Below are 26,167 nucleotides of genomic sequence, written 5' to 3'. Positions count from 1 at the left end.
TATTTCATCCAATTTTGGATGACATAGTTAGAAAAATGCAAGGGCACTGGAGAAAGCAAAGGAGAGATTTACTGTAATGGTTCCAGGCATTAGGAATTTCAGTTGTGAAGATAGACTAAAGAAGTTGAATTGCTTTTCATGGAGAAGATAAGGCTCACAGGGGACCTGGTTGAAGTATTCAAAATTCTGAGGGGTCTGGACAGAGTAGGGAAGGAAAAAATGTTCCCATTTGTGAAATAATTGAGAATGAAAACACACAACTTTGAAGTAATTAATAAAAGAAGCAAAAATGATGCGTGGAAAACCTTATCATACAGCCATGGTTAGGTTCTGGAATGCACTGGCTGACAGTGTGGGGGAGGCAGGTTCAATTTAGGCATTCATAAATGAATTAGATAGTTGAAATGGAACAATGTATAGGGTTGCTGGAAGACGACAGGAATAAGCAGCTCATTTGGACAGGTGACATAGGCACAATAGACAAAATGACCTCCTTCTGCGCTGTAACAGTTGTGACATAACTAAGCTAAACATTACAATAAGTGTTATATTGCTACAATATTATTTTAAAAAGTTTGTATTTTGAATTATAGCAAGTTAGCTTCAGCTCCCTACTGAACTTTATTAAAGACAGGCAAACTGAATTCAAACTCACCAAATAGTTATAAAGCTTCTTTCTTTTACTATCAATCACATCAGGAAAACGTGGTGGCTGGGAATAATCACCCTTCAAGATGGAAAAAGAAAACTCATGAGTTCACAATTGCTGTATAAATAATTATCATTGAACATATATTTAATGTTCATTACAAGTTGGAAGAACAACTGGTACAAAAGTAGATTTGATAGAGACCTGGATATCAACTCTCTTATATTTTCAGTAGTTGATTTATTTTCCCAAACCGTCCAACTAAATAGCCCGATGAACGTCTTTCAAAATATAAAGAAAAGTAAATTCTTACATTTATATTATACACTTCAGAAGTGACACATTCCCTTCCAAATAGTATCATCCACAGGAGAACGAAATCAGCAGAACAAGTAACAGTTTCTATTTGAAACTTTTTCTCAATACTGCTGCTACTTTCATGGATGGCTTAAAAAAAATTCTAATACAAGTGTAAAACATATATTACAAATAAATGCATTACATGTGTTGTAATTATGACAGGGAAAAGTTTTAAACAAAAGCTGTAATCAAGAAAGCTCTTAAGCCGATCTTCAAAACAGAGAACATAAAAAAAAGTTACAAAAGATCTTGACATAGGTACAGGATACTATAAATGTGAAAGTGTTCCATCTCCTAGCAGAAACGTAAATTCAATTTTAATCAAGTTCCATGCCGATTTTGTATTAGGTTTCTTCAGGCATTGAGCAAACACAGGTAGCAGCTTAGAACAGCAGATTTTGTCTAATATTAACTTTGTTCAAGGGAGCATCTCATTTATTTCAAGCAAAATTTTGATTTCAGGCCCCTGTAACACCGCTACAAATACCTTAAAAAGTGACACCTTGCATAATCAAGCATAACTAGTCTTTAAAGGTTATATGATTCATGACAGAAATTTCCCTGATAATCAAAATTAGTTAACAAGATTTCTGAGATGGGCATACATGATAAAACCAGTATCCACTTCTTGGAGTCTGGTGAAGAAACTGTTGCTCTTCAGGGAAGATAGTTTAAATGAATTTGACAGAGGAAAGGGAACTAAGACAAAGGAGAGAAGAGAAACAAGTTGCATTAAGAATTGGAAATTAGAATGCATAGAAAGAGGAGAGCTCAGACAGGGAAGAGATGCAAAGCAGACGAAGGAAGAAATCTTGCACATAAACACAGGGAACACAGCAAATAAGGGTGAAGAGTTCAGGCCAAGGTTATAAATGGCAATTATGTTAACTGGCAATAACTTCACTCAACTGAGAGAGTAATGAAAATTCAAATTTCAAAGCTACAATGTATACAGGACATTTCTGGAAAGAATAACAGAAGTGGAATATTGATCAAACAGATATTATTACAAAAAGGATAATGTTTTTGATGATTCAAGAACTTTTTATTTGACTAAAGGAGAAAGGAGGAAATGGGTGTAGTCATATTTTGTTTGCAAGCGAGATTATTGGCAATTAAGTGCCAGCTTTTGCTATAACCCTTCCAACTAACCACAATTACAGGACATCAGCCATGAAAGTCTGAAGTTGTGCTCTGTCACTCAGGGTTCTGACAGATTGTGCTGTGATTCCTCCAAAAATAAGCTATCGCTAAAATCAGCGACAATTTCAACTTCATGCCCTTATAAAGCCATTACAAATCCCTTAAAAAGTAACATCCGGCTCAATAAAACATAACTTGGTTTTTAAAGGTTACACAATTCATGACAGAAATTATCTAGCAACATTGCAAACAACAACAGATTCAAACTTTATTTAATATATCTTCAGAATAATTTAATTTCTATTTTCACCCCTTGCGCATGTCCTAATCTTCATTGTGCTCTGTAAAACAATACTTCAAAGTTAATTAATTTCAATGCTTTTACTTCTCTATTTAGGGTGGAGAGTTTAATTTAACTCCTTTAATGTGATTGTATGCTTGGGCATCCTTACGATATTGAGAAGTGGTATGTTGTGGATGCCTGGTAAATAGTACAGCAGTTTATTATAATACAAGGCATTAAAGGTGAATTTCTCACCATAGAAACCAACAGATCTATCAGCAAGCCTTTTTTTTTATTCATTCACAGGATGTAGGTGTCACAGGCCAGGCCAGCATTTATTACCCATCCCTAAATGCACAGAGGGCAGATAAGTATCAAGCATATTATTGTGAGTCTGCAGTCACAAGCAGACCAAACCAGGTAAGGACAGCTGTTTCCTTCCCTAAAAGGATATTAGTGAACCAGAGGGGTTTTTTTCTGGCAATCAACAATGGTTTCATGGTCACCATTAGACTCCGACCTCCAGATTTTGGTTGAATTCAAATTCTACCAACTGCCATGGCAGGATTTGAACTCAGGTCTCCAGAATGCAGGATTAACTGTCTCACAATAATCACACTAGGCTCTCCCCACCCTGCTTTGTTGCTGACTGCAAAGCATTGTCCAACACGAATAATCAAATAGCTGCAACATGATTCAGAAATCTGCAAGCAAATTTCATAAAATTTCTAAAACAGTGTAGTTTAGTGGGGAAGTTCAATTACTCCAAAAAAGAATGGAGAGAAAAGAATAAGAGAAACAGCATGAAGGTCAATAACAATGAATCATTTCTGATATTTGTATGCAAACATCTTGATCCGTATATTTCCAGCTCAACAAGAAAAGAAACACTTCTGAATTTATTTCTAGGAAATGAAGTTAGGCAGATGGGGCAATTTCAGTGGGAGAGCATTTGGAAAATAGGGATAACATCATCATTAAGTTTACAGTAGTTAAGGAAACTTATCACAAGCAAATACTAAACTGGAAGATGGATAATTTTAATGTCTTGAAAAGGGATCTGCCATTTTGGACAAAAATAAAGATCAGCTAGAATATCAGTAAAATGGTTAATAGAAGCTTCAGGAGAACATCACTATAGTACAGATGAAACACTGGGTGAGGGGGAACATCCTTACTGGGACAGCATGCATAATTTCAAACTTTGAAGATGTCAATATAGTTAACTGTGAAGAGGATAGTAGCAGATTTCCATAAATGAGTGAGAGACACACATATGGCAAATGGAATTTAATGCAAAGGTATATGAAAATGACATCATACCAGATCATAAGACTGTTCTCTCATTAGAGAGATATGACTGGTGGTAGTTGAACCTGCTTCAGATGAGGGGAGAGGTTGAGAGACAGAGATCTTCATGATAACCTCAGCCACTGCAGGCATTAAACCCATGCTATTGACAATATTCTGCATGTCAAACCAGCTGTCCAGCCAAATACATTTTGTAGGAAAAATGAGGAATGGCAGCATTAACACTATACAATCTGAAATGGGATGCTTAAAACAAGGCCTTGAGATGTACATAGATATATTCTGAAAGCTGGTATGAAAATTTAGTTCCTTGTGAACAGAAGCAGCTGTGATCCTAGGCTTCATGGAAGGGTCGTCAAGGTTACACCTCATTGAACACAGGGAGAACTAGCCACGGATACAGAAGTAGCTCAAAGGTAGAAGACAGAGGGTGGTGGTGGAGGTTCTTTTTCAGAATGGAGGCTGTGACCAGTGGAGTGCCACAAGGATCAGTGCTGAATCCTCTACTTTTCGTCATTTATATGAATTATTTGGATGTGAGCATAAGAGGTATAGTTAGTAAGTTTGCAGATGACACCAAAATTGGAGGTGTCGTGGACAGCGAAAAAGGTTACTGCTGATTACATTGGGATCTTGATCAGATGGGCCAAAGGGTTGAGAAGTGGCAGATGGGAGCTTAATTTAGAGAAATGCGAAGTGCTGCATTTTGGAAAAGCAGCTGTCCAGCACATTAATGAGGCCACTTTTGGAATACTGCATGCAATTCTGGTCACCTTCCTATCAGAAGGATGTTGTGAAACTTGAAAGGGTTCAGAAAAGATTTACAAGAATATTGCCAGGGTTGGAGGATTTGAGCAATAGGGAGAGGCTGTATAAACTGGGACTGTTTTCCCTGGAGCGTTGGAGGCTGAGGGGTGATCTTATAGAGGTTTATAAAATTATGAGGGGCATGGGCAGGGTAAATAGACAAAGTCTCTCCCCCGGGGTGGTGGGAATCCAGAACTAGAGGGCATAGGTTTAGGATGAGGGGTGAAAGATATAAAAGCAACCTAAGGGCAACTTTTTCATGCAGAGAGTGATGCGTGTGTGGAATGGGCTGCCAGAGGAAGTGATGGAAGTTAGCACAATTGCAACATTTAAAGAGACCTCTGTATGGGTATATGAATGGGAAGGGTTTGAAGGGATATGGGCCGGGTGCTGGCAAATGAGACTAGATTGGATTGGTATATCTGGTCAGCACGGACGAGTTGGACAGAGGGTCTCTTTCCATGCTGTACATCTCTATGACTCTATAACTGAGCATAAAGGGAAGGACCTTGTGCTCAATGGTTATAATACATGGCTTGATCACGCCTGAAAACTAATGTGCCCAAGTCAGAGAACCACATGATTTAGAAGGCTATCAAAACGTTTTAAAAATATTGGAAAAGGAGATTGACAATAATGATGCTTTAGAATTGAGACTAACAAATTTTAAATAGAAATGCTCAGAATTCTATTAGTTTTTGACAGAATATATTACTGCAAAAAGAACTGGGGAAACATTTGAAGAAATAAATTACAGATAGTTATGATGATCTAGAATACACTGGCAGAATTGCTGAAGGAGGAACATTCACTAGAAACATTCAAAAAGGACTTTGAAACATATATATTTGAAATGTAAAAATGTATAGAGTTGTGGGCAACTACTGGGAAGAACGAATTAGATAGCTTTTTTAAAATAAAAATGCCAATGCAGCAATGATGGGTGAAAGACCGAATTCTATGTTGTATCATTCAATAAAAAGGTTAATTTAACAACAAAATGATTTAAATTCAAAAACTGAAATTGCTGGAAAATCTTAGTAGGTCTGGCAGTATCTGTGGAAAGAGTTAGCATTTTGAGTCCAAATAATCCTTTTTCAGAATTGAAAGGATTCACCCAATTTCTGAGAAGTTGGCAACTATTTGATCCATAAAACAGTGGCCTACCTTTTTCTGCATCCGGTGATCAGATTTTCTGCAGCATAAACAGAAAAAGTTTAGTAAACTTGATTCTTTGGGACAATTTCACTAATTCAGGTACAAAATGAACAAAGTGTTAAAAACATTTAAATAGTGAAGAGCAGAAGGCAAAAACTAGAAATGTTTCAATACAAATAATAAAGCTGGTCGCGTATTGTTCATGTAGCACTGTGTAAATGGCTGACTAAATTTAACAATTCAGAAGTTCAAAACAGAGTAGCAAGTTTAGAAACTAGACAAATCATTTGGTCAAACTCAGCAACATCTATGTGACTTTAGACCTATGTTCTCACAGTACTACTCATTTTCTTTTCCCAGAAAATAAAGCTACTACTATTTTTTTAAAACATGAACGTTTGATATAATCATCTAACTGCAAGCAGAAATAGCAAATTCCTCAGCAGACAGTTGAAGCAATGATTTTATATGCATTCTGTTAGCCTGACCATGAGAAAACAAGCCAATCATCAGCTGCCTAAAATAATCTCACTGTGTCACTTAACCCTCCGGAAATGCTCGGGGACAGAAGGTCAAGCACGAAGGAGGAATTAAAGTTTATCCTTATTAGTCAGGAAACTGTATTAAGAAAATTGATGGGATTAAAACCCAGCAAGTCCCCGGAGCCTAATGCTCTGCATCCCAGGGTACAATGGAAGTGGCCCTAGAAATTGTGGATGCATTAATAATCATTTTCCAGCATTTTCTATAGACTCTGGAAGAGTTCCATTGGACTGGAGGGTAGCTAATGTAACCCCACGATTTAAAAAAAAGGACAAAGAGAAAACAAGGAATTATAAACTGATTTGCCTGACATCGGTGATAGGGGAAATGCTAGAGTCAATTATTAGGAATATAGTAACTCAGCATTTGAAAAGCATGACAGAATCTGTCCAAGTCAGCATGAATTCACTAAAGGGAAATTATACTTGAAACATTTTGAAATTTTTTTGAGGATGTGACCTGTAGAGTGAAGAAGGGTGAATCATTGGATGGTTCCGTATCTGGACTTTCAAAAGGCTTTTGACAAGGTCTCACACAAGACATTAGTAGCAAAGTTAAAGTTCATGGTATCAGAGGTAATGAACTGATGTGGATAGATAAATGGTTGGCAGACAAGAAGCAGAGAGTTGGAATAAACAGGTCCTTTTCAGAGGGGCAGGCAGTGATGAGTGGCATACTGCAACATTCAGTGCTGGGACCCCAGCTGTTCACAATATACATTAATGATTTGGATGAAGGAATTGAATGCAATCTCTCCAAATTTGCAGAAGACACTAAGCTGGGTGGCAAAGTTCACTGTTAGGATGATGCTAAGAGGCTGCAGGGTGACAGGACAGGTTCACTGCGTGGGCAGATACTTGGCAATTGCAATATAATGTGGATAAATGTGAGGTTATCCACTTTGGTGGCTAAAACAGGAAAGCAGATTATCTGAATGGTGGCAGTTTAGGAAAAGGTGAGGTGCCATGAGATGTGGGTGTCGTGGCAGAATACTTGCTGAACGTTAGCAATTAGGTGCAGTAGGTGGTGAAAAAACCAAATGGCATGCTGACCTTCATAGCGAGAGGATTTGAGTAGGGATATCTTGCTGCAGTTATACATGGCCTTGGTGAGGCCAGACCTTGATTATCATGTGCAGCTTTGGCCTCCTAGTCTGAGGAAGGACATTCTTGCTAATGAGGGAGTCCAGCAAAGCTTTACCAGACTGATTCCCAAGATGACAGGACTGACATATAAAGAAAGATTGGACCAACTGGGTTTGTACTCACTGATTTAGAAGAATGAGGAGAGAGCTCATTAAAATATATAAAATCCTGATGGGACTGGACAGACTATATGCGGGAAGAATGTCCCTGAAGTCCAGAACTAGGGGTCATAATCTAAAAATAAGGAGTAAGCCATTCCGTACTGAGATGAGGAAGAATTTCTTCTCTCAGAGTTGTGAACCTATGGAATTCTCTATCACAGAAAGCTGCTGGGACCAGTTTGTTAGATATATTCAACAGGAGGCTGGATGTGACCCTTGCGGCTAAAGGGATCCGGAGGGAATGGAAGGGAAGTGAGTGGGATGCTGAAATTGCATGATCAGCCACAATCATATTAATTGATGGTGCAGGCTAGAAGAGCAAAACGGCCTACTTCTATACCTAATTTCTATATTTCTGTGTTAACAATGCCAAGGATATCAATCAACTTAAGAACAGGAAACTGCAGTACAGCAAATTAATTTTTGCATCCCAGTTCATTCATGAGGTTTGTCAATTCATGGTATCAGAACCATGATTTTATTTTCCTCATGCACAATCAACTTCAGCTTTGAAATCAGAAAGAGTGAACAATACATTTTCTTTTTAGAACACTGTCGCACTTGTACTTTGGAGATGCTTTCAATATCTTCAGGAAAAATGTAACAAAATTATTACAATTTTAAAATGTCTCTCAGCTCTGCACTGATCAGTTGATTAAAATGGAATGAGGTTAATACAGCTGTTTAAACGTTTTAACGATAGCTGATTAAATAACTTCAATATTCAAAGCATTCACTTTACCTGAACAACACAACCAAACATGTAACAGCAACTTCAAAATTGTGTGCTCACTTGAAGACACTAATCAGTTTGAAATTTATTTTCTATTAAGAACACAACTGTCCTCCCTAATATTTTCACACAATATCATTGGACATGGTACCGTATTTATGGTCTTTGGCAGCAACTTCTCGGCTACAAGGATGTTTTTCCCATGGTAACATGGCAAGTACAACAAGTGAAATTAGCTAACGTCTTGCTACATTCTCTCAAGATTTGTATATTTTATAAAAATTCCTCTAGTAACATAATCCAGTACTTGTCCACCAATTCTATTTTACTAATTGTATCTAGGTTAGCTTTCTGGTTGGCAAAATGGAACTGAGCAGTGTGCCAAGTGGATTGGTATGGTAGCCTCAACATTTTATAATTTAGATAAATGGTTGCATGAGGGGACTGAAGGATGGTGAATTAGTTGACGATGCAAACATGTAGCAGAAAGGGATGTAGAAATGTTAAGTGAAGTGTAGGTGAAGTTCTGGAAAAAGGAGTATCACATAGGAAAATGTCCACTTTGGGAGGAGAATCTGTTTGGTGGCAGGGAGCAATGAAAGGGATGGGGAGAAGCTGGGAAGGGAGTTGGGGGGTGGGAAGGGGGGTTATTTGAAATTGGAGAACTCAATGTCGAGTGCCCAGGCCAAAACAAACCACAGCACAAATTGGAGGAACAACACTTCATCTTCTGCCTGGTCAAACATGGACAAGAAAATCTCCTGTTTACCGCACACCCTCCTCCCTCAGCTGATGAATCAATGCTTCTCCATGTCAAACAATACTTAGAGGAAACACTGAGGGTGGCAAGGAACAGATCTGGGTGGGGCTTTTCGGGTCCACAACCAAGAATGTCTTGCCAGCAGCACTACTGATCAAGTTGGTTGTGTCATAAACAACATTACAGCTAGACTGAGTCTGAAATAGGCAGTGAGGGAACCAATGAGGGGGAATAAATACGTGTCACCTCATCCATCCAACTACTGAATCTGTCCATGATAGAATTGGTAAAAATGATCATAGTCCTAGTGGAAACAAAGATGATTCCACAAACAGTGGGTTAGGTGAAAGATGGGGGAGCCCTAAACATCAGTGGAAAATGTCAGGCTGAAGCAATCACAGCCACCTTCATCCAGAAGTGTCAAGTGGATAATTATTACCCATCAGTCATCTCTCCAACAACATTAGAGTGATGGAAGGTGTCATCAATAGTGCTATCAAGCAGTGCCTCAGCGATAACCTGCTCACTGTTACTTAGTTTGAATTCCGTGAGGGCCACTGAGTTCCTGATATCTTAAACACTTGGTTCGAGTATGAAGAAAGAAGCAGAACTCTCGAGGTGAGGTGACAGCGACTGACCTTGATATCAAGGTTGTATCTGACCACATCTGGCATCAAAAAGCCTAAGGGAATTAGTGGGAGCAAACTCTGCTGGATGGAGTCACACATGGCACAAAGGATGATGGTATTGTTGCGCTATGACTAAAGTTGACAAGATGGCTGCCTGGGGCTTTTTAACTGACACAGGATTGCCAAAAGGGGTTGGCAGCTAAATATAGATGTTCACAGCCAGACTGGTGGTCTCCATAAAGAGATACTGGATAAAATAATGTAAGGTCCCATGGAGATCATGAAAGGGTTGTGGTGAGAGGAAACATTAGGTAACTTACTTGAGTTTCTGCAAACAAACAGTTCTAAACACATATGCATTTTAATAAAGGGCATTTTTGAAAGGCCTAGTTAAGCCAAGGTCTCAAGTTTGTTATTTAGCAAAAAGCAGAAGGAAAAGTCTGATCCTGCAGTATTCTGAACTTTTTAGATAATTCTAAGTTAGAAATGCAACCAAAAAATTAGAGTGAAAGGATTAGTTGAATTCCTTGAACAAGTGTCTGTAGACAGTAAAAGAAGCTAAGGGCATCATTAGGAAGATTAAGCAATAAATGATGTAAACACAACCTCTAAAAGACCACCAGCACAGGAAGTGGGCACAAGAAGGTCGTAAAAAGGGAGTTCAGGACTGGAGGGAGATTAAGAATTGAAGCTTAAGTGCAGGTGTGGATAAATTGAACAAATTCTTACATCCAAAGAACAAGGGAAGAGTGACAAGCACAGGTTACAACATACAAACTGAAGATGTGGTTATGTCCCAAAGTTATTTCTGGAATCTAAACAAGTTTCATTTAATGGCTAGGTAAAGTTTTAAAGTGATTGAATTTTAGCCTCAGTGGAATTTGAATTAAGAAAATTAGTAAGGGAAAATGTTGAGTAGAAATAGTCAAAGATTTGGCACGGTGGCTCAGTGGTTAGCACTGCTGCCTCACAGCACCAGGGACGTGGGTTCAATTCCAGCCTTGGGCAGTTGTCTGTTTTGAGTTTGCACATTCTCCACGTGTCTGTGTGGGTTTCCTACAGGTACTCCGGTTTCCCCCCACAATCCAAAAGATGTGCACATCAGGTGAATTGGCCATGCTAAATTGTCCGTAGTGTTAGGTGCATTAGGCAGAGGTAAATATAGGGTTGGGGTGGGTTATTCTTCGGAGGGTCGGTGTGGACTTGTTGGGCCAAAGGGCCTATTTCATACTTAGGGAATCTAATCTGATCATCTCATCTAATCATTCATTCAAGGTCTAAACTCTGGTCGAAAACTTACTTACAATATAAGAATAGTGAGAGTTGTAATTGCAACTGCAAGGTCAGAAGAATTGTTTGTTTGATCTCTCAGGCTGAAGTGAGAGAGGGCTTGTTCTCAATTCGTCAGCTGTGACAAAGGATTGTAGTCACTTTATATTAGAGTTGATTTTAAAGACTTTACAACAATTGGTACAAATTAATATCCTTCCTAATTTTCTGTGCTAAAATTCATAGAGAATTTGGAAGCGTTCTTAGTGATAAACAAATACTTAGACTATTGGCAAATAATGCAGTATAGCTGGTAAATACTTGGGAAGGAGTATAACTGTCAGAAGTATTGTAAGGTATCGCAACGACAGATAATGGAGGTATCTGGTAGACATCATGAGATTATCGGAAGACTTAGGGCTGTACATAGAGTTTTCCATTGATGATGTGTTTGCTGGATTGGATGTGTGGATATGGCTACCATTGGCATCAATGTTGCATATTATTGTAACTCGAAAAGTGTAAAAATGTTGAATTCAGCTGAGGAAAGTTAGAGTGTCATTGACCTCTCCTCTTATCTGAGCTGTAAATAAGCCCCAAGTGAAAGCCAGATTCAGAGTAGTCTCTGGTCTCTCCCGCGTGTGGTAAAGAGATCTGAATACAGGTTGTTTGTATTGCTGAATACAGAACTCAAGACTCCTCGTTGATATTTTCCTCTACAATATGGTTATGATTGTTGTAGCTCTAGGATATCGCTCCAGGGGTTCCTCAGATTAGTGTGCTAGGCCCAACCATCTTCACCCTGCCTCATCAGTCACCTTCCCTTTATCATAAAGGTCAGAATTGGGGATGTTCACTGATGATTACACAATGTTCAACATCATTCATGACTCATCAGATAATGAAGCAAGGCTTTGACAATATCCAAGCTTGGGTTGTCAAGTGGCAAATAACATTCATGCCACAAAAACATCAGGCAATGACTACCTTCAATAAGAGACCATCTCATCATCTCCCCATGACATTCAATGGCATTACTAGTAAGGAATTTCCCACTATCAACATTTGGGGGTTATCATTGACCAGAAACTGAATTGGACTAGCCATATAAATATAGTGACAAGAAAACGTCACAGGCTTGGAATCCTACAGTGAGTAACTCACCTTCTGAATCCCCAAAGCTTGTCAAACATCTACAAGGCACAGGTCAGAAGTGTGATTTGTCTGGATGGGTGCAGCTCCAAGCACTCTCAAAATTTGATACCAACTATTAAAAAAGCAGTCAACTCCCTCCACTATTGATGTTGAGTGTCAGCGATGCATACCATCTCCAAGATGCACTGCAGAAATTTCTCAAAGCTCCATAGATAGCTCCTTTGATATAATTTTGTTGACAAAAAAAATTTGAAATGTTGTGGGGTTGGGGTCGTTAAAGCAGAGGTGGAGAGATTCTTACTAGGCATGGGAATCAAAGGTTATCAGGGATAGATGGGATTAAGTAGGCAACTCTTCCCTTTTTTTAAAATCATAAAGGGATCATTTCATACTTGTAATTTGTGAATGGCAAGATTTAAATAATTCAATTGCCTCTGTATTGTCAAGCTAACTCAATTAATGCACAAATCTTAGAAATTGCTGACAAATGAAAAGGACACAATCTTTAAATCGACAGTGCTACACTCGATCCAGCTCATACGCTTGTTTTTGCAAAAGAAAATATTTCTGATTTAAAAAACCAACCCAGTTTGTTCTCTTTCTCTGTATTCATCTTCATATTGTTTTCTGTCATCCCTTTTCCAGTCTGCACCTCTACCGTCATCCATGTAGCTCAGCTGATAATCTTTTCTTATATTTGAATACCTATCTGAACTCCTGATATCACTTTCATGTTCCTTGTGGTAGACATTTCTCCAATCAGCTGATTCGTGTACATGATCTCCATATGGCCCCCTTCGCTGATCAGAGTATTGATCATAACCAGTACTGGTCTCGACATATTGTTCTCTCTCTCTTTTCAAATCCGTATATCCACTTGAAACATTTTCTTGATATTGCGATTTGTTATCTTTCCTTAGATCTGCATATCGGTCCATAACGCCAATACTCTCTTCATAAAAATCTTTATCATCTCTTCTCCAGTCAGAATACATATCAGAGGATTGAACTTCAGTTCTATATTGTCCTTCGTCATGTCTTGGAACTGAATACATCATCTTGTTTGTCAGTGATTGTTCTCTTGCGTACACTATGTCTTCCATCAAATCTTGCTCCACTTGCAAGGGATTTCTCTCCCATTCTTGCTGCCATCCTGACCAGATAGGAAAAACAAGTTGCTTAACTAAATATGAACAAAAGTGAAAACTTTGTATAGTCACCTGATAATACAGAACTTAAGTACTGCTGAAAATGACACATTTTTGGCTGGCAAACAGGGCAATTCACAAGAAACACCCAACTACAGTGAATATATTTATATTGTTTGAGAAGAGTGCTAATTGACGGGCAGACACTCTGATTGTAAGGAGTGCTGTAATGGAGAATGCAACAGCTAATGATGACTGACAGCCAGGTTTTCGGGTATGTTTTGCAAATTGTCCTAACGTGTATTAGACAAAAAGGTTTGACAAAATGTATCTTTTTTCAACTTAACTCTGTGCAATACAGTTAAATACAGTGGACAGCAATTGTTGTGTCAAAGAATTCAGAACAAATATATCAAACTCTGATGTTCAGAACATACACATTAGAAATTGCTATTCATTGTTAAACAAAAAGCATATTCAGGAAAATGCCATCTTAAGGTAACTTTAGTATGGTTTCTTTTCAGATGTAATATGATTACTGTTTTCTGTGCATGCATTAAATTTCTAGTTTCATTCTTTCAACTTCAGATTCCCTTTTGTTGTAAGGTATGTAGCAGTAGGGAAACTAATTTTGTGATTAGTTATAATCACATAGAGTCAAAGTTAATTAGCTGTACTGCACAGAAACAGTCCAAATCATTCAAGCCAATCAGATGTCCTAAATTAATCTAGACCCATTTGTCAGCATTTGGTCACATCCTTTCAAACCCTTCAAATTCACGAACCTATCCAGATGCCTTTTAAATGCTGTAATTCTTATCAGCCTCCACCGCTTCCTATGGCAGTTCATTCTATACATGCACCAACTTCTGCATGAAAATGTTGCACCTTAGGTCCCTTTTAATTCTTTCCTCTCTCACCAAAGTATATCATTGATCAGTTATTATTCTGCTTAATTATATCCATTTCAGTGGTTAGTACAGTAATATCTAGTGTCAAAATATTGTACCATGGCATTACAAACATAACCTAACTTTCAAGAGTTACAGCTCTAAGACTGAGAAAGATCTGTTTACTTTGCAATCCAGACTTCCAAGGTTGAATAAGACAGAGATAGTATACTCTCAAATTGTTAGCCCTTATCAAGGTATCATAAATCACAGCTGAGATCTTACACTAGTGTTTCAACTTATGTAGATGCAATGAATATTCAAGTTAACTTGTAACAAAGAGTTTAAGTTTAGACTTTAATATCTTCTGTATTATTTGCCTTTAAGGTATAAAGGATAACAAACTGATAACAAACATTCAAACACAGTGAAATTAAGTGGTTAGCAATAACTAATTGTCTGATTGAATGGAATTTCAAATAAGCAAGAACTGAGATGTGCGTTTAAGGATATCAGTCTTTGGGTATTAACTGCATATGGCTCCTTTTTTTTTTAAAAAAACAGGCAAAGAATATGTTGAATATCCTCATAGTAAAATGACAGTAACAAATGAAGAAGTGGGACCTGTGGATAGCTGACAACTGAAAGACCCAACCGAGAGATAGTGGGAGGTGACATCAATGCCCATCACTTTTAAGAGCCAATTAGAGGGTATCATGTGACCCTTTACCCAATTAGCAATAAGCTTGGTCTACCCTTGGCCAGATGTAATTGATCACAACATGGGTTGCGGCTTGCACAGGAACAACCGTCAGGGACTAATGTCGTGTGAGGAAGTTTGATGTTATCCTACAGATATTATTGAAATCTTAAGTAAAATTTCCTGAGTTACTAAGGAGATTGTCGTTTGTTGTCTTAATGTTTAAATTTCAACTGACCTAAGTTTTTTTTTATTAATTCACAGGATGACAGAGTCATTGGCGAGGCCAGCACTTATTGCTCATCTCTAATTGCCCAGAGGGCAGTTAAGAGTCCATCACATTGCTATGGGTCTGGAGTCACACATAGACCAGTCAATGTAAGGACGACAGTTCACTTCCTTCAAGGACATGAGTGAACCAGGTAGGTTTTTCTGACATTCGGCAAGTGTTTCATGGTCATCATTAGACTCCAAATTTCAGATTTTTATTGAATTCAAATTCCACCATCTGCTGTCGTAGAATTTGAACCCGGGTCCTCAGACCATTACCTAGGTCTCCGATTAATATTCCAGTGATAAGAACACGAGGCCATTGCTTTCGCGAGAAATATTGGAATTTGAGTATAAGACTTCTAAAACTTGCTGACACAAGGATAACTGCTTGTGAACGCCCAGATCTAGGCTGAATTGATTCTGCTGGTCTACTTGTTGCACCTACACAAAGACTATATGCTAAATGAGCCACAACTTCAAACTAAGCAATGAATGGGAAATTCATTGGAAATCACCTTGAGATCCTATTCTTCATTGTCATGCATATGTAAGGAAAAGAAACAGAAGAAAATGGTAATGGGTAAACTGACATAAAATAGGAGGTGACCAGTGCAGCATCAACATCTGCACAGACCTGTTTGCTGATTTGACATCAAACCTTGCATGAGCCACAATTTCTTGATATTATATCCAGAAGAAAAGAAAATAATCTTTGCTTCACCTTCCCCAACCAAGCCCCATCATCATTTGTATACCTCCAGTTCATGATTTCAGATTGAAGCTCAGTGTTTGCATAAAATATACCTTTGGATCCATATTCCTGGTATGAACGCTGTGCATAGCTTTGTGAATTCATTCCCTCTTGAAGGCTTCCACCTTGATTCATTCTAACATCTGTGGAGTTAATTTGTGAATACATAGACTTTTGAGGAGTTGCATTCTAGCCAGCTGGAAGAGAAATCTGAAGGATACTTATTTTTAATTTCACAGAAGGAAGAGAAAACCAAATTGGTTGATGTTGCAAGAAATAATTACATGCTACTGACAAATTTGTTCAGTTGCAGTATATAGCTGAGGAAAACAATGGTAAGGTAAAACATTCAATAACAAGAGGTCACGCTTTCAAGGTGAGAGGTGAAAAGTTGAAGGGGGATACACGCAGCAAGTACTTTACACAGAGGGTGGTGGGTGTCTGGAACTCGTTGCCAGCAGAGGTGGTAGAGGCAGGCACAGTAGATTCATTTAAGATGAGTCTGGACAAATGCATGAATAAGTGGGGAGCAGAGGGATACAAATGCTTAGGAATTGGGTGACAGGTTTAGACAGTAGATTTGGATTGGTTCAGGCTTGGAGGGCTGCAGGGCCTGCTCCTGGGCTGTTAATTTTCTTTGTGCTTTGATGTATGAATAAGGTAACACGACTTACATTCAGATCATTTAAATATTGAAGCACAACTAGTTTGCATTTGTAAACGATGACAAAACTGTGAAATCAATTCCTACATAAATATGAAAACAAGTTCCAACCAAAGATATTTCATTTGTTCTGTTATTCTAGGTTCTTTTTAATCCGAAGAGATGATTAAAGAATGAATTAAACGGTAAAGTAAAATTATTTTGCAAAGTTATGGTCTGGACAGCCTACTCAAGAATGTTTGGAGTGGTCTGACCTAGTCCATAATAATTTGAAGCAACAAATTAATCACTTCATTGTGACAGAACTGGAATGGAGTGTGCAGCAGATTCCTAGAAGTAGGCACTGCTCTGTGACTATTTGTTACAAATGCAAGCTTTTGTTTACCATAAAAGAAAAAGCACACATTATATCCATTGGAAAATTCAGATTCAATTCAAAGACAAATGGTTTTAGTTCACTAAAGCATCTATTCAAATTCTTACGGGATACTTACTGGAGCATCCCACAGAATTCATCAAATTACCGGTGAAGATATACTTTAAATGTTTTACCAGCTGTTAAATTTAAATTTGGAATATAAATGATGATAATGCATACATACCATTGCTTGGAAGTGGAACCCTTTTAACTACGCTAATCGTGCTGGGTGGATCCTGTCCTCTGATCACCTATAATTCATAATATTAATAGGTATCACAAAACAAACAACCCATTGCATATTTTATTTTCATTATGTATAGTTTCCATGTGCTGCAACTAAGAAAACTAGCTGATGAAATTTGTTTTCCAACAATTATTGGAAAATGCCATTATTGATCATATTGTAGCAGCACTTAGTTTCTAACGTATTAAAACTCAAATATTGCCCTATACTGAAAATATTGAAATATGCATTTCAGAACTGCTTCAGAATTACATTTGTTTAATAAAAACAGACTGATCATTTAGTTTGTCATTACTAATTAAAAATATTTCTATTGCTCTGTAAATAACTCAGAAAAATAAAAGACAAAGAGTAAGAATGCTTACAATGCACAATAATCCTGTGGTGTTAACTTGTCCACTAAAACAAATGTTCTAATATCTAGCAACTCTGCATTTCAAAAATGTAGTTATGGGATCACTTTGACAAATAGTGGACATGAAGCAAGCTAATTATTTGAATAATACAGTCCATTAAACCAGGAGGTCAGTCAGTTCAATTAATTGGATGGCTGGTTTGCAATGCAGAGTGTAAAACAGCATGGATTCAATTTCCATACCAGCTGAGGGTACAATAAAGGGCTCCCCTTCTCAATCACTCTCCTCACCTGAGGTGTGGTGACCTTCAGATTAAAACCACCAAATTATATGGAGAGAACTATCCTATGATCTGCTGAGACTATAGTCTGTGAGGTCATAGATTCTTGAGGCAAATATAATGTTGCACAAATGAACAAGCTCAGGAAAGTCAAGTGAGGAGCACGTGAGTAGGCTGGAACAAAACAAAACTAAGATGCTGGGGAAAACTTAATTCATATTACATAACAAACCCCCAAACTGAAAAATAAAGTCTGCACATGACTGAATTTAAATTTTAGGTCTCTGAATAAAGGCTTACAGGAAAGCAGCCTTTTATACTCGGTCATTCAATTCACTCACCAACTACACAAGTTTAAAAATTACTCCATTGCCTTCACAATGCATCTTACAATATTTAGCTGGTGGCTTGAAACTGACACAGTAAGAAAGATTTGCTCCAAAAAGAGAATTCCTTAAATTACAAGGCCACAGACAACAGACAGTAAAAAGAAAGCATGAATACATAACTCAATTAAAATGTGCTTTTGAAAGAGATGGTAGTGTTAGAAAATCTATTTTCACATACAGTTGTTCAATACAATTAAAATTAAAGAATTAATGTTCGTATGTCTAGAAACGACCTACTCTGAACCAACATTCTCTCTAAGCTGCGCAACTGGTTGAAGGTCCTGCAAATGCTAATCACATCCTGACTTTTCCCATCCTCAATGGCCTCAGAAGTCCCCACAGAATATGGAAAACTTAGTTCTGACCTACTAGCAATCTGGTGCATACTGAATTAATCAAAATGTGGTGATCTATTTGCAACAATTTTCAGATTAAATTCAGAATTCTGCAAGTAGTAGAGAAGGAGTAAAAATTTAGACTTGTTTAGTTTGGGACCACAATTTACGAAACACATTTTTAATCAAATAGATCATAAATAATGCAACCAAAAACTGCACCATTCAGGAGATTTATTTTTTGCTATTTAACAGAATACAGGTATCACCAGCAAGGTCAGCTTTGTTTCCAACTGAAAGTCTAGTTCCTATGAATCAAAAATGCCACTTTGTTAAGGCTTGAATCCTAATCTTTCATGCAACAATAAGGGAGAGATGGTGACATGGTGATATTGTTGCTGGACTCGAATCCAGAAACCAAGGCTAATGCTTTGGGAATATGGGTTCAAACTCCATCATGGAAAATGGCAAAAATTTGAAGTCAGCAAAAGTCTGGAATTTAAAGCTAGCCTAATGGCGACCAGGTAACCATTGTTGAATATTGTAAAAGCCTATTTAAGTCATTAATGCCCTTTAGGGAAGGGAATCTGCCATCCTTGCCTGACCTGGTCTACATGTAACTCCAGACCCAAAGGTTGGTTGACTGTCAATTGCCCTCTGAAAAGGTCCTTCCAAACCATTCAGATTAAGGAGTAATTCAGAGTGTGCAGCAAATGCTGCTGTAGCCAATGATACCTATTTGCCATGAGCAAATGTTTTGAACAGGTCCTTATGCATTACTGGTTAGATGTAAAAGAACAAAAATCGGTATGTTCAAGTACTCTTCATTTCCTTTTGGCAACTTACTGGAACAGGTATGCTTTTGCTAAGTGCATGAAAATTGTATTTTTTTTTCCTCTAAACTCTCAGACTTTGCAGGCCAATGTTAGATGATAGTTGAACTTTTCAAACATCTGTTTGACTGGCCCCTGGTATGTTTTTAACCTCCAAGTGAAGTGGGAAAAATAGATTGCAAATGTCTTGGTACAAATTCTTTTGAAATAGCAATGAAGGTGTGTCATCTGGTTTTATTCTGTTTTGAATCATAATCTTGGTTGTTCCAGAATACACACAAACCTGATTACATCTGATGTTTTGTAAACACTGTATTCCTGCAATCTTTTTCATTGGTTCTTGAAAGGGTTGCTTTTTGCACTGGCAAGATTTTATTTATTTTGCCCTGGCTCTTCTTAGAAGATGGTGAAGGCTGCTATTTTCTATGCCAGTCTTGGGGTAGTAGTACCATGTGATAGTAAGATGATCTGTTGGGTAGGGAATACAGAAATGTAATTCAGATATGGAGTAGACTGGTAACTTGAGTAAATGCTTCCATGATAATGTAACTCTTGTTCTGCTCAAGGGAGAAGGTGCTACCAAAGTAAACAGAGTGAGTTATTACAGCCAAAGTGCGCAAGTGGAGAAGTTCCATTTTGAGTAGAATGTCAATGAAGATGCAACAATCTAGTGCCCTGGAAAATGCCAAGCTCTTTGTACTTTTTTGCAACTGTATCAGGCAATTGATGGCAGACTTGAGCCTTCCAAACTGGCACTTCTATATAATGACAGAACTTTACAAACATGGAGCACGAGTAGGCCACTTGGCCCTTCAAGTCTACTCGATCAGTACAGGAGTTGGGAGATCATGTTGCGGTTGTACAGGACATTGGTTAGGCCAATGTTGGAATATTGTGGGCAATTCTGGTCTCCTTCCTATCAGAAGGATGTTGTGAAACTTGAAAGGGTTCAGAAAAGATTTACAAGGATGTTGCCAGGGTTGGAGCATTTGAGCTAAGGGAAGGGGCTGAATAAGCTGGGGCTATTTTCCCTGGAGAGTCAGAGGCTGAGGATTGACCTTATAAACGTTTATGACATTATGAGGGACATGGATAGGAAAAATAGATCAGGTCTTTTCCCTCAGGTGGGGAAGTCCAGAACTAGAGGGCATAGGTTTAGGGTGAGAGGGTAAAGATATAAAAGGGACTTAAGGGGCAACATTTTCACGCAGGGGGTGGTGTGTGTTTGAAACGTGCTGCCGGAGGAAATAGTGGAGGCTGGTACAATTATAGCATTTAAAAGGCATCTGGATGAATCGCAAGGGTTTAAAAGGGATATGGACCTAGTGGTGGCAAATGGAACTAGATTAGATTGGGATATCTGGTAAACATGGGCGAGTTGGACCAAAGTGTTTACTTCCATGCTGTACATCTCTAGGAGTCTAACTGCTATTAAAATAAAGTGACTTTCTCATTAAGATGGAGTTGAGAGTCAACCATACTGCTGCAAAAGTAGAGTCCAATGATCCAGACACAATAACTATGGCAGAGTTCCTATACTCAAAGACATTATAGAAATTAGAGTCATCGAGATGTACAGCATGGAAACAGTCCCTTCGGTCCAACCCGTCCATGCCGACCAGATATCCCAACCCAATCTAGTCCCACCTGCCAGCACATGGGCCCATAACCCTCCAAACCCTTCCTATTCATATACCCATCCAAACGCCTTTTAAATGTTGCAATTGTACCAGCCTCCACCACTTCCTCTGGCAGCTCATTCCATACATGTACCACCCTCTGTGTGAAAAAGTTGCCCCGGAGGTCTCTCTTATATCCTTCCCCTCGCACCCAAAACCTATGCCTTCTAGTTCTAGACTCCCTCACCACAGGGAAAAGATTTTGGCTATTTATCCTATCCATGCCCCTCATAATTTTGTAAACCTCTACAGTCACCCCTCAGCCTCCGATGCTCCAGGGAAAACAGCCACAATCTGTTCAGCCTCTCCCTATGGCTCAGATTCTCCAACCCTGGCAACTCCTGTACTCAATACTTTCACCAATAAAGGAAAGCATACCAAACGCCTTCTTCACTATCCTATCTACCTGCAACTCCACTTTCAAGGAACTAAGAACCTGCACTCCAAGGTCTCTTTGTTCAGCAACACTCCCTCGGACCTTACCATTAAGTGTATAAGTCCCACTCAGATTTGCTTTCCCAAAATGCAGCACCTCGCATTTATCTGAATTAAACTCCATCTGCCACTTCTCAGCCCATTGGCCCATCTGATCAAGATCCTGTTTTAATCTGAGGCAACCTTCTTCTTTGTCCACTACACCTCCAACTTTGGTGTCATCTGCAAACTTACTAACTGTATCTCTTATGCTCGCATCCAAATCATTTATGTAAATGACGAAAAGTAGAGGACCCAGCAGAAATCCTTGTGGCACTTCACTGGTCACAGACCTCCAGTCTGAAAAACAACCCTCCCCCACCACATCTGTCTTCTATCTTTGAGCCAGTTCTGTATCCAAATGGCTTGTTCTCCCTGTATTCTGTGAGATCTAACTTTGCTAACCAGTCTCCCACGGGGAACCTTGTCGAATGCCTTACTGAGTCCATATAGATCACATCTACCACTCTGCCCTCATCAATCCTTTTTGTTACTCCTTCGAAAAACTCAATTAAGTTTGCGAGGGGTGATTTCCCACGCACAAAGCCATGTTGACTATCTCTAATCAGTCCTTTCCTTTCCAAATACATGTACATCCTGTCCCTCAGGATTCTCTCCAACAACTTGCACAACGCAGGCATCAGGCTCACTGGTCTATGGTTCCCTGGCTTGTCCCTACCACCCTTCTTAAACAGTGGCACCACGTTAGGCAACCTCCAGTCTTCCGGCACCTCATCTGACACTATCGATGATACAAATATCTCAGTAAGAGGCCCAGCAATCACTTCTCTAGCTTCCCACAGAGTTCTCGGGTACACCTGATTAGGTCCTGGGGATTTATCCACTTTTATGCATTTCAAGACATCCAGCACTTCCTCCTCTGTAATATGGACATTTTGCAAGATGTCACCATCTATTTCCCAACATTCTATATCTATGTGCTTTGTCCTTTTCACCCTTCTTAAACATTGGTGCTACGTTAGCCAACCTCCAGTCTTCTGGCACCTCACCTGTGACTATCAATGATACAAATATCTCAGCAAGAGGCCCAGCAATCACTTCTCTAGCTTCCCACAGAGTTCTCGGGTACACCTGATCAGGTCCTGGGGATTTATCCACCTTTATCCATTTCAAGACATCCAGCACTTCCTCCTGTATTATATGGACATTTTTCAAGGTGTCACCATCTATTTCCCTACATTCCATATCTTCCATATGCTTTTCCACAGTAAATACTGATGCAAAATACTCGTTTAGAATCTCCCCCACTTTCTGCAGTTCCACACAAAGGCCTGATGGGTTTTAATGACAATTGATGATCACCATAACTAAGTTAGCTTTGTTTTCCAGATTTTTATTCAGTTTATTTAAATTCCATCAGCTACTTTGTGGAATTTGAATCAATTTTTCCAGACCATTAACCTGGGTCCCACAATTACCAATCAGTGACATCATTATCAAATCCACTGAAGCACAATTGACAGATTGAATAAAGATCCATTCATGTAATTTTGCCTGATCACTTATGAGTAAAAACTTATTTTAAAATTAAAACTAAATAAAAACACACTGCACTAAGTTTAAACAAATGCACTAAGTTTAAAAAAACGTTAAATTCTGTTAGTATGCCTCTACCATTGAAATGTTCTGTTGTAACTTACCTTTATGCTCCTCCTTCCTTCCAATTTCTCAATAATAGCAGCTCTTTCTTTAACAATAAGGCTTAACTCCTCTTGCTTTAATTTAGTTGCATCCCACTTCACCATCTCTGGATATTCTCTTGACTAAAAAAAATAAGAAACTTGAAGGAAGTTGTCTAATTCTGATAAAATTACCCTTAGCATAGAATGCAATTGAAATGTTTTCAAAATAAACTGCAGAGAATCCTGGAAATACTGAGCAGGTCAGGTAACAGCCGGCAAAGAGAAACAGAGTTGAACAGTGTAGGGATAATGATGTTTCATTACACAGTTTTAAATGAAGAGTCAATATGAAATATTAACTCCATTACTCTCAGTTTGAAACAAATCATCGGATTAGGCAGTATTTGCATTCTCTGCTTCTATTTCAGATTTCAAGTGTCTGCAACATTTATTGCTTATAAATTTATGTGTTAGTTTGTTTGAAATAATTTATTTTCTTAAGTGCAACAATTAATTCAGGCTGGTGACAGTATTCATGTTAAAATACTATTAATCACAGATGTTGGAAAATGAAAAGATACATTTTGCAGCATACAAATAAAAATAACAGTGATGTGGTAAGGAGGGAACTACCCATTAAGTTCAGAGGGTTCCATAACTCCATTGCATGGCAAATTGAGAACGCGCTTGCAACAATTATTCACCAGAAAAATGTCGTGCTCACACCTACACTATTGCACTGCTTTATGACAGAACAGAGCTCCATCCTACTACCTCAAATCAGCTTTTTATGAACCGGCATGCCAAAAGTCAATTTGCAAAATTCTGCACTGTCATAGAATCATGTAGTATAATGGCTCATCGAGTTTATATCACCAAAACTACACTAAATTTGCACAAGTCTCATCTGCACCATCATCAGTGCAATCGCACCCTTCCTATAGTGACCAGTAGATAGTACTCCACCTCTTGTCAAATCGAAGTTCTGTCCAGTTCCAACATAATTCCAAAATAAAACAAAGGACTGTGTACACTGGAGACCAGAAACAAAAACAGAAATTGCTGGAAAAACGCAGATCTATTGGCACCTGTTAAGAGAAAACAATTAACGTTTCAAGTCCAGTGATCCTTCCTCAGAACTGCAGTTCTTCAGAAAGTCCTAGCATTCTGCAATTCACTGAGTACTGCGTTACCTTGTAACTTCTTTCAAGTGCATCATCTTACGCTTCTCAGAGTTAAATTCCACTTATGAGCCCATCTGACCTATCCGTCAATATGACCTTTCTCACCATCAAGCTTTATGTCATATACAAACTTAATTATTGCAAACCCACACCCCCTCCTCAAAAAACATTCTTATCCACATCATTTATACACATCACGAACACTAAGGGATGCAGCACTGATCCCTGTGGTATACCACAGAACCCTGGTCTTTCGTCACACAAACAAAGTCTTATAATCCCTAAAGTGCAGAGAGGGGTCATTTGGCCCATCGTGTCTGCACTCATCCTCCAAACAGCACCCCACCCGCCACTCTTACCCCATATCCCTGATTTACCATGGCTAAATCCACCTACCTTGATTGTCCCTGGACACTGTGGAGCATTTTAGTATGGCCAATCCACCTAACCTGCACATCTTTGGACAGTGGGAGAAAACCCATGCAGACACGAGGAAAGAGTCTAAACTCTACAAAGACAGTCACCTGAGTCTGGAATTGAACCGAGGTTCCTGATGCTGTGAAGCAGCAGTGCCAACCTCTGTTCCACAGTGCCACACTGTGGTCTTCTACCAGCACACTTTGTCTCCTGTTACGAAGTCAATTTATATCCAACTTGTCAAATTACCCTGAGGAATAAAAGCATTATTGACCCATAATGGTTTGATTTTGAAGAGAAATGAAAGGATGTGGTGTGCAGTGTTCAGACGGCTGTCAATTAGATGTTCTGACACACACAGATCACATGACTCTGGGATCTTGGCAGATGCAGCTCGCTCAGGAAACACACTACCTCAAAGTCTTCCAGAAGACAATCAGGTTTCACAAAAAAAAACAGAACAAAAGAGCAAGCAATTTTTGTTCAGCGGGCTTCCCCAACTGAAACAAAAAACTTCAACTGCCTTCAAAACACTATTCACGAAAGACATCGTTGAATACATATGGTTTCCAAGAAATGCCTGGTTAGGACAAGTTCCAATGTGCCTTTTCAAAAAAATTCCAATCCAGTTATCATCACAGAACTTAAAATAAATCCATTTGTCCACAAACATGCTAGAATCGAAATGGTTAAAGTCTTCACAACATCATTTTCCGGTTATCAGAGAACCCAGCACAAAAATTGTACATCATCTCCATCTCCGCACCCTATTCTGTTTTCTCCTTTCATCCTTCCTCTTCAACAGCTTTTAGGGATCTCACCTAAAACATTTGAGCTTCAAACAACAGCAGGATAATAACAACCCAAATTCATTTCCAGCCTGAAAACATTAGCAGATGTTACAAGACAACTATCAGGAGCTGAGAATGTTGGCCCAGTGACTAATTTCAATAAATCAAGCAGAGTGCACAACAGAGGTCAGGAGCTTTCCATTTGGGAGACATGACCAACTGGCTGTTGGCTATTCAACAAAGGTGCACCTTTTCTTTGGCAAGGACATTATGCCAATGGAATTCACACCATCAAATAGTATCACAAACATAAAATCCACATAAGTAGTTTTGGTGAAGATCCAACAAAAAGCAGTGTCATCATGGGAAAGAAATGGAGAAAGAACTTGATTCTAATAAGAGTTTTTCATTCCTGAGTGCTCCAAATAACTAAATTTTGCATTATATTAACTGCTATGTAGTTCCTTAATGCATCATTTGAAAAATTCACTCTAACAATGCAGCATTAGATTTTTTAAAATTTGCATTTGTGAGCGGAGAAAGTCACTGACCTGGCCAGCATTTATTTCTTATTCCTAACATCTCTAAA

At 38.6% G+C, this 26,167-nt stretch overlaps 1 protein-coding gene across 11 annotated transcripts in view; it reads right to left on the bottom strand.

Moving 5' to 3' along the window:
• LOC122549861 (uncharacterized) overlaps window positions 1-26,167 on the bottom strand; it is a 73,638-nt gene that overhangs the window by 19,166 nt on the left and 28,305 nt on the right. For 8 of the 11 annotated variants that reach the window (XM_043690002.2, XM_043690003.2, XM_043690008.2 and 5 more), the window contains 6 exons: window positions 23,205-23,327; window positions 17,135-17,201; window positions 15,922-16,011; window positions 12,692-13,259; window positions 5,721-5,748; window positions 656-727 (listed from right to left, as the gene is read on the bottom strand). In XM_043690002.2, the coding sequence (XP_043545937.1) occupies window positions 656-727; window positions 5,721-5,748; window positions 12,692-13,259; window positions 15,922-16,011; window positions 17,135-17,201; window positions 23,205-23,327 (948 nt within the window). The remainder of the gene's footprint in view (window positions 1-655; window positions 728-5,720; window positions 5,749-12,691; window positions 13,260-15,921; window positions 16,012-17,134; window positions 17,202-23,204; window positions 23,328-26,167) is intronic. The other 3 variants (XM_043690006.2, XM_043690007.2, XM_087987165.1) reach the window with 3 other exon arrangements.

The sequence above is a fragment of the Chiloscyllium plagiosum genome, unplaced genomic scaffold, assembly GCF_037043375.1.
Source record: "Chiloscyllium plagiosum isolate Xiang-an unplaced genomic scaffold, Cpla_swu_hap1 HiC_scaffold_5, whole genome shotgun sequence".
Classification (NCBI taxonomy): domain Eukaryota; kingdom Metazoa; phylum Chordata; class Chondrichthyes; order Orectolobiformes; family Hemiscylliidae; genus Chiloscyllium; species Chiloscyllium plagiosum.
The sequence above is the reverse complement of the archived record's forward strand: the minus strand, read 5'-3'. Positions and strand labels throughout refer to the sequence as shown.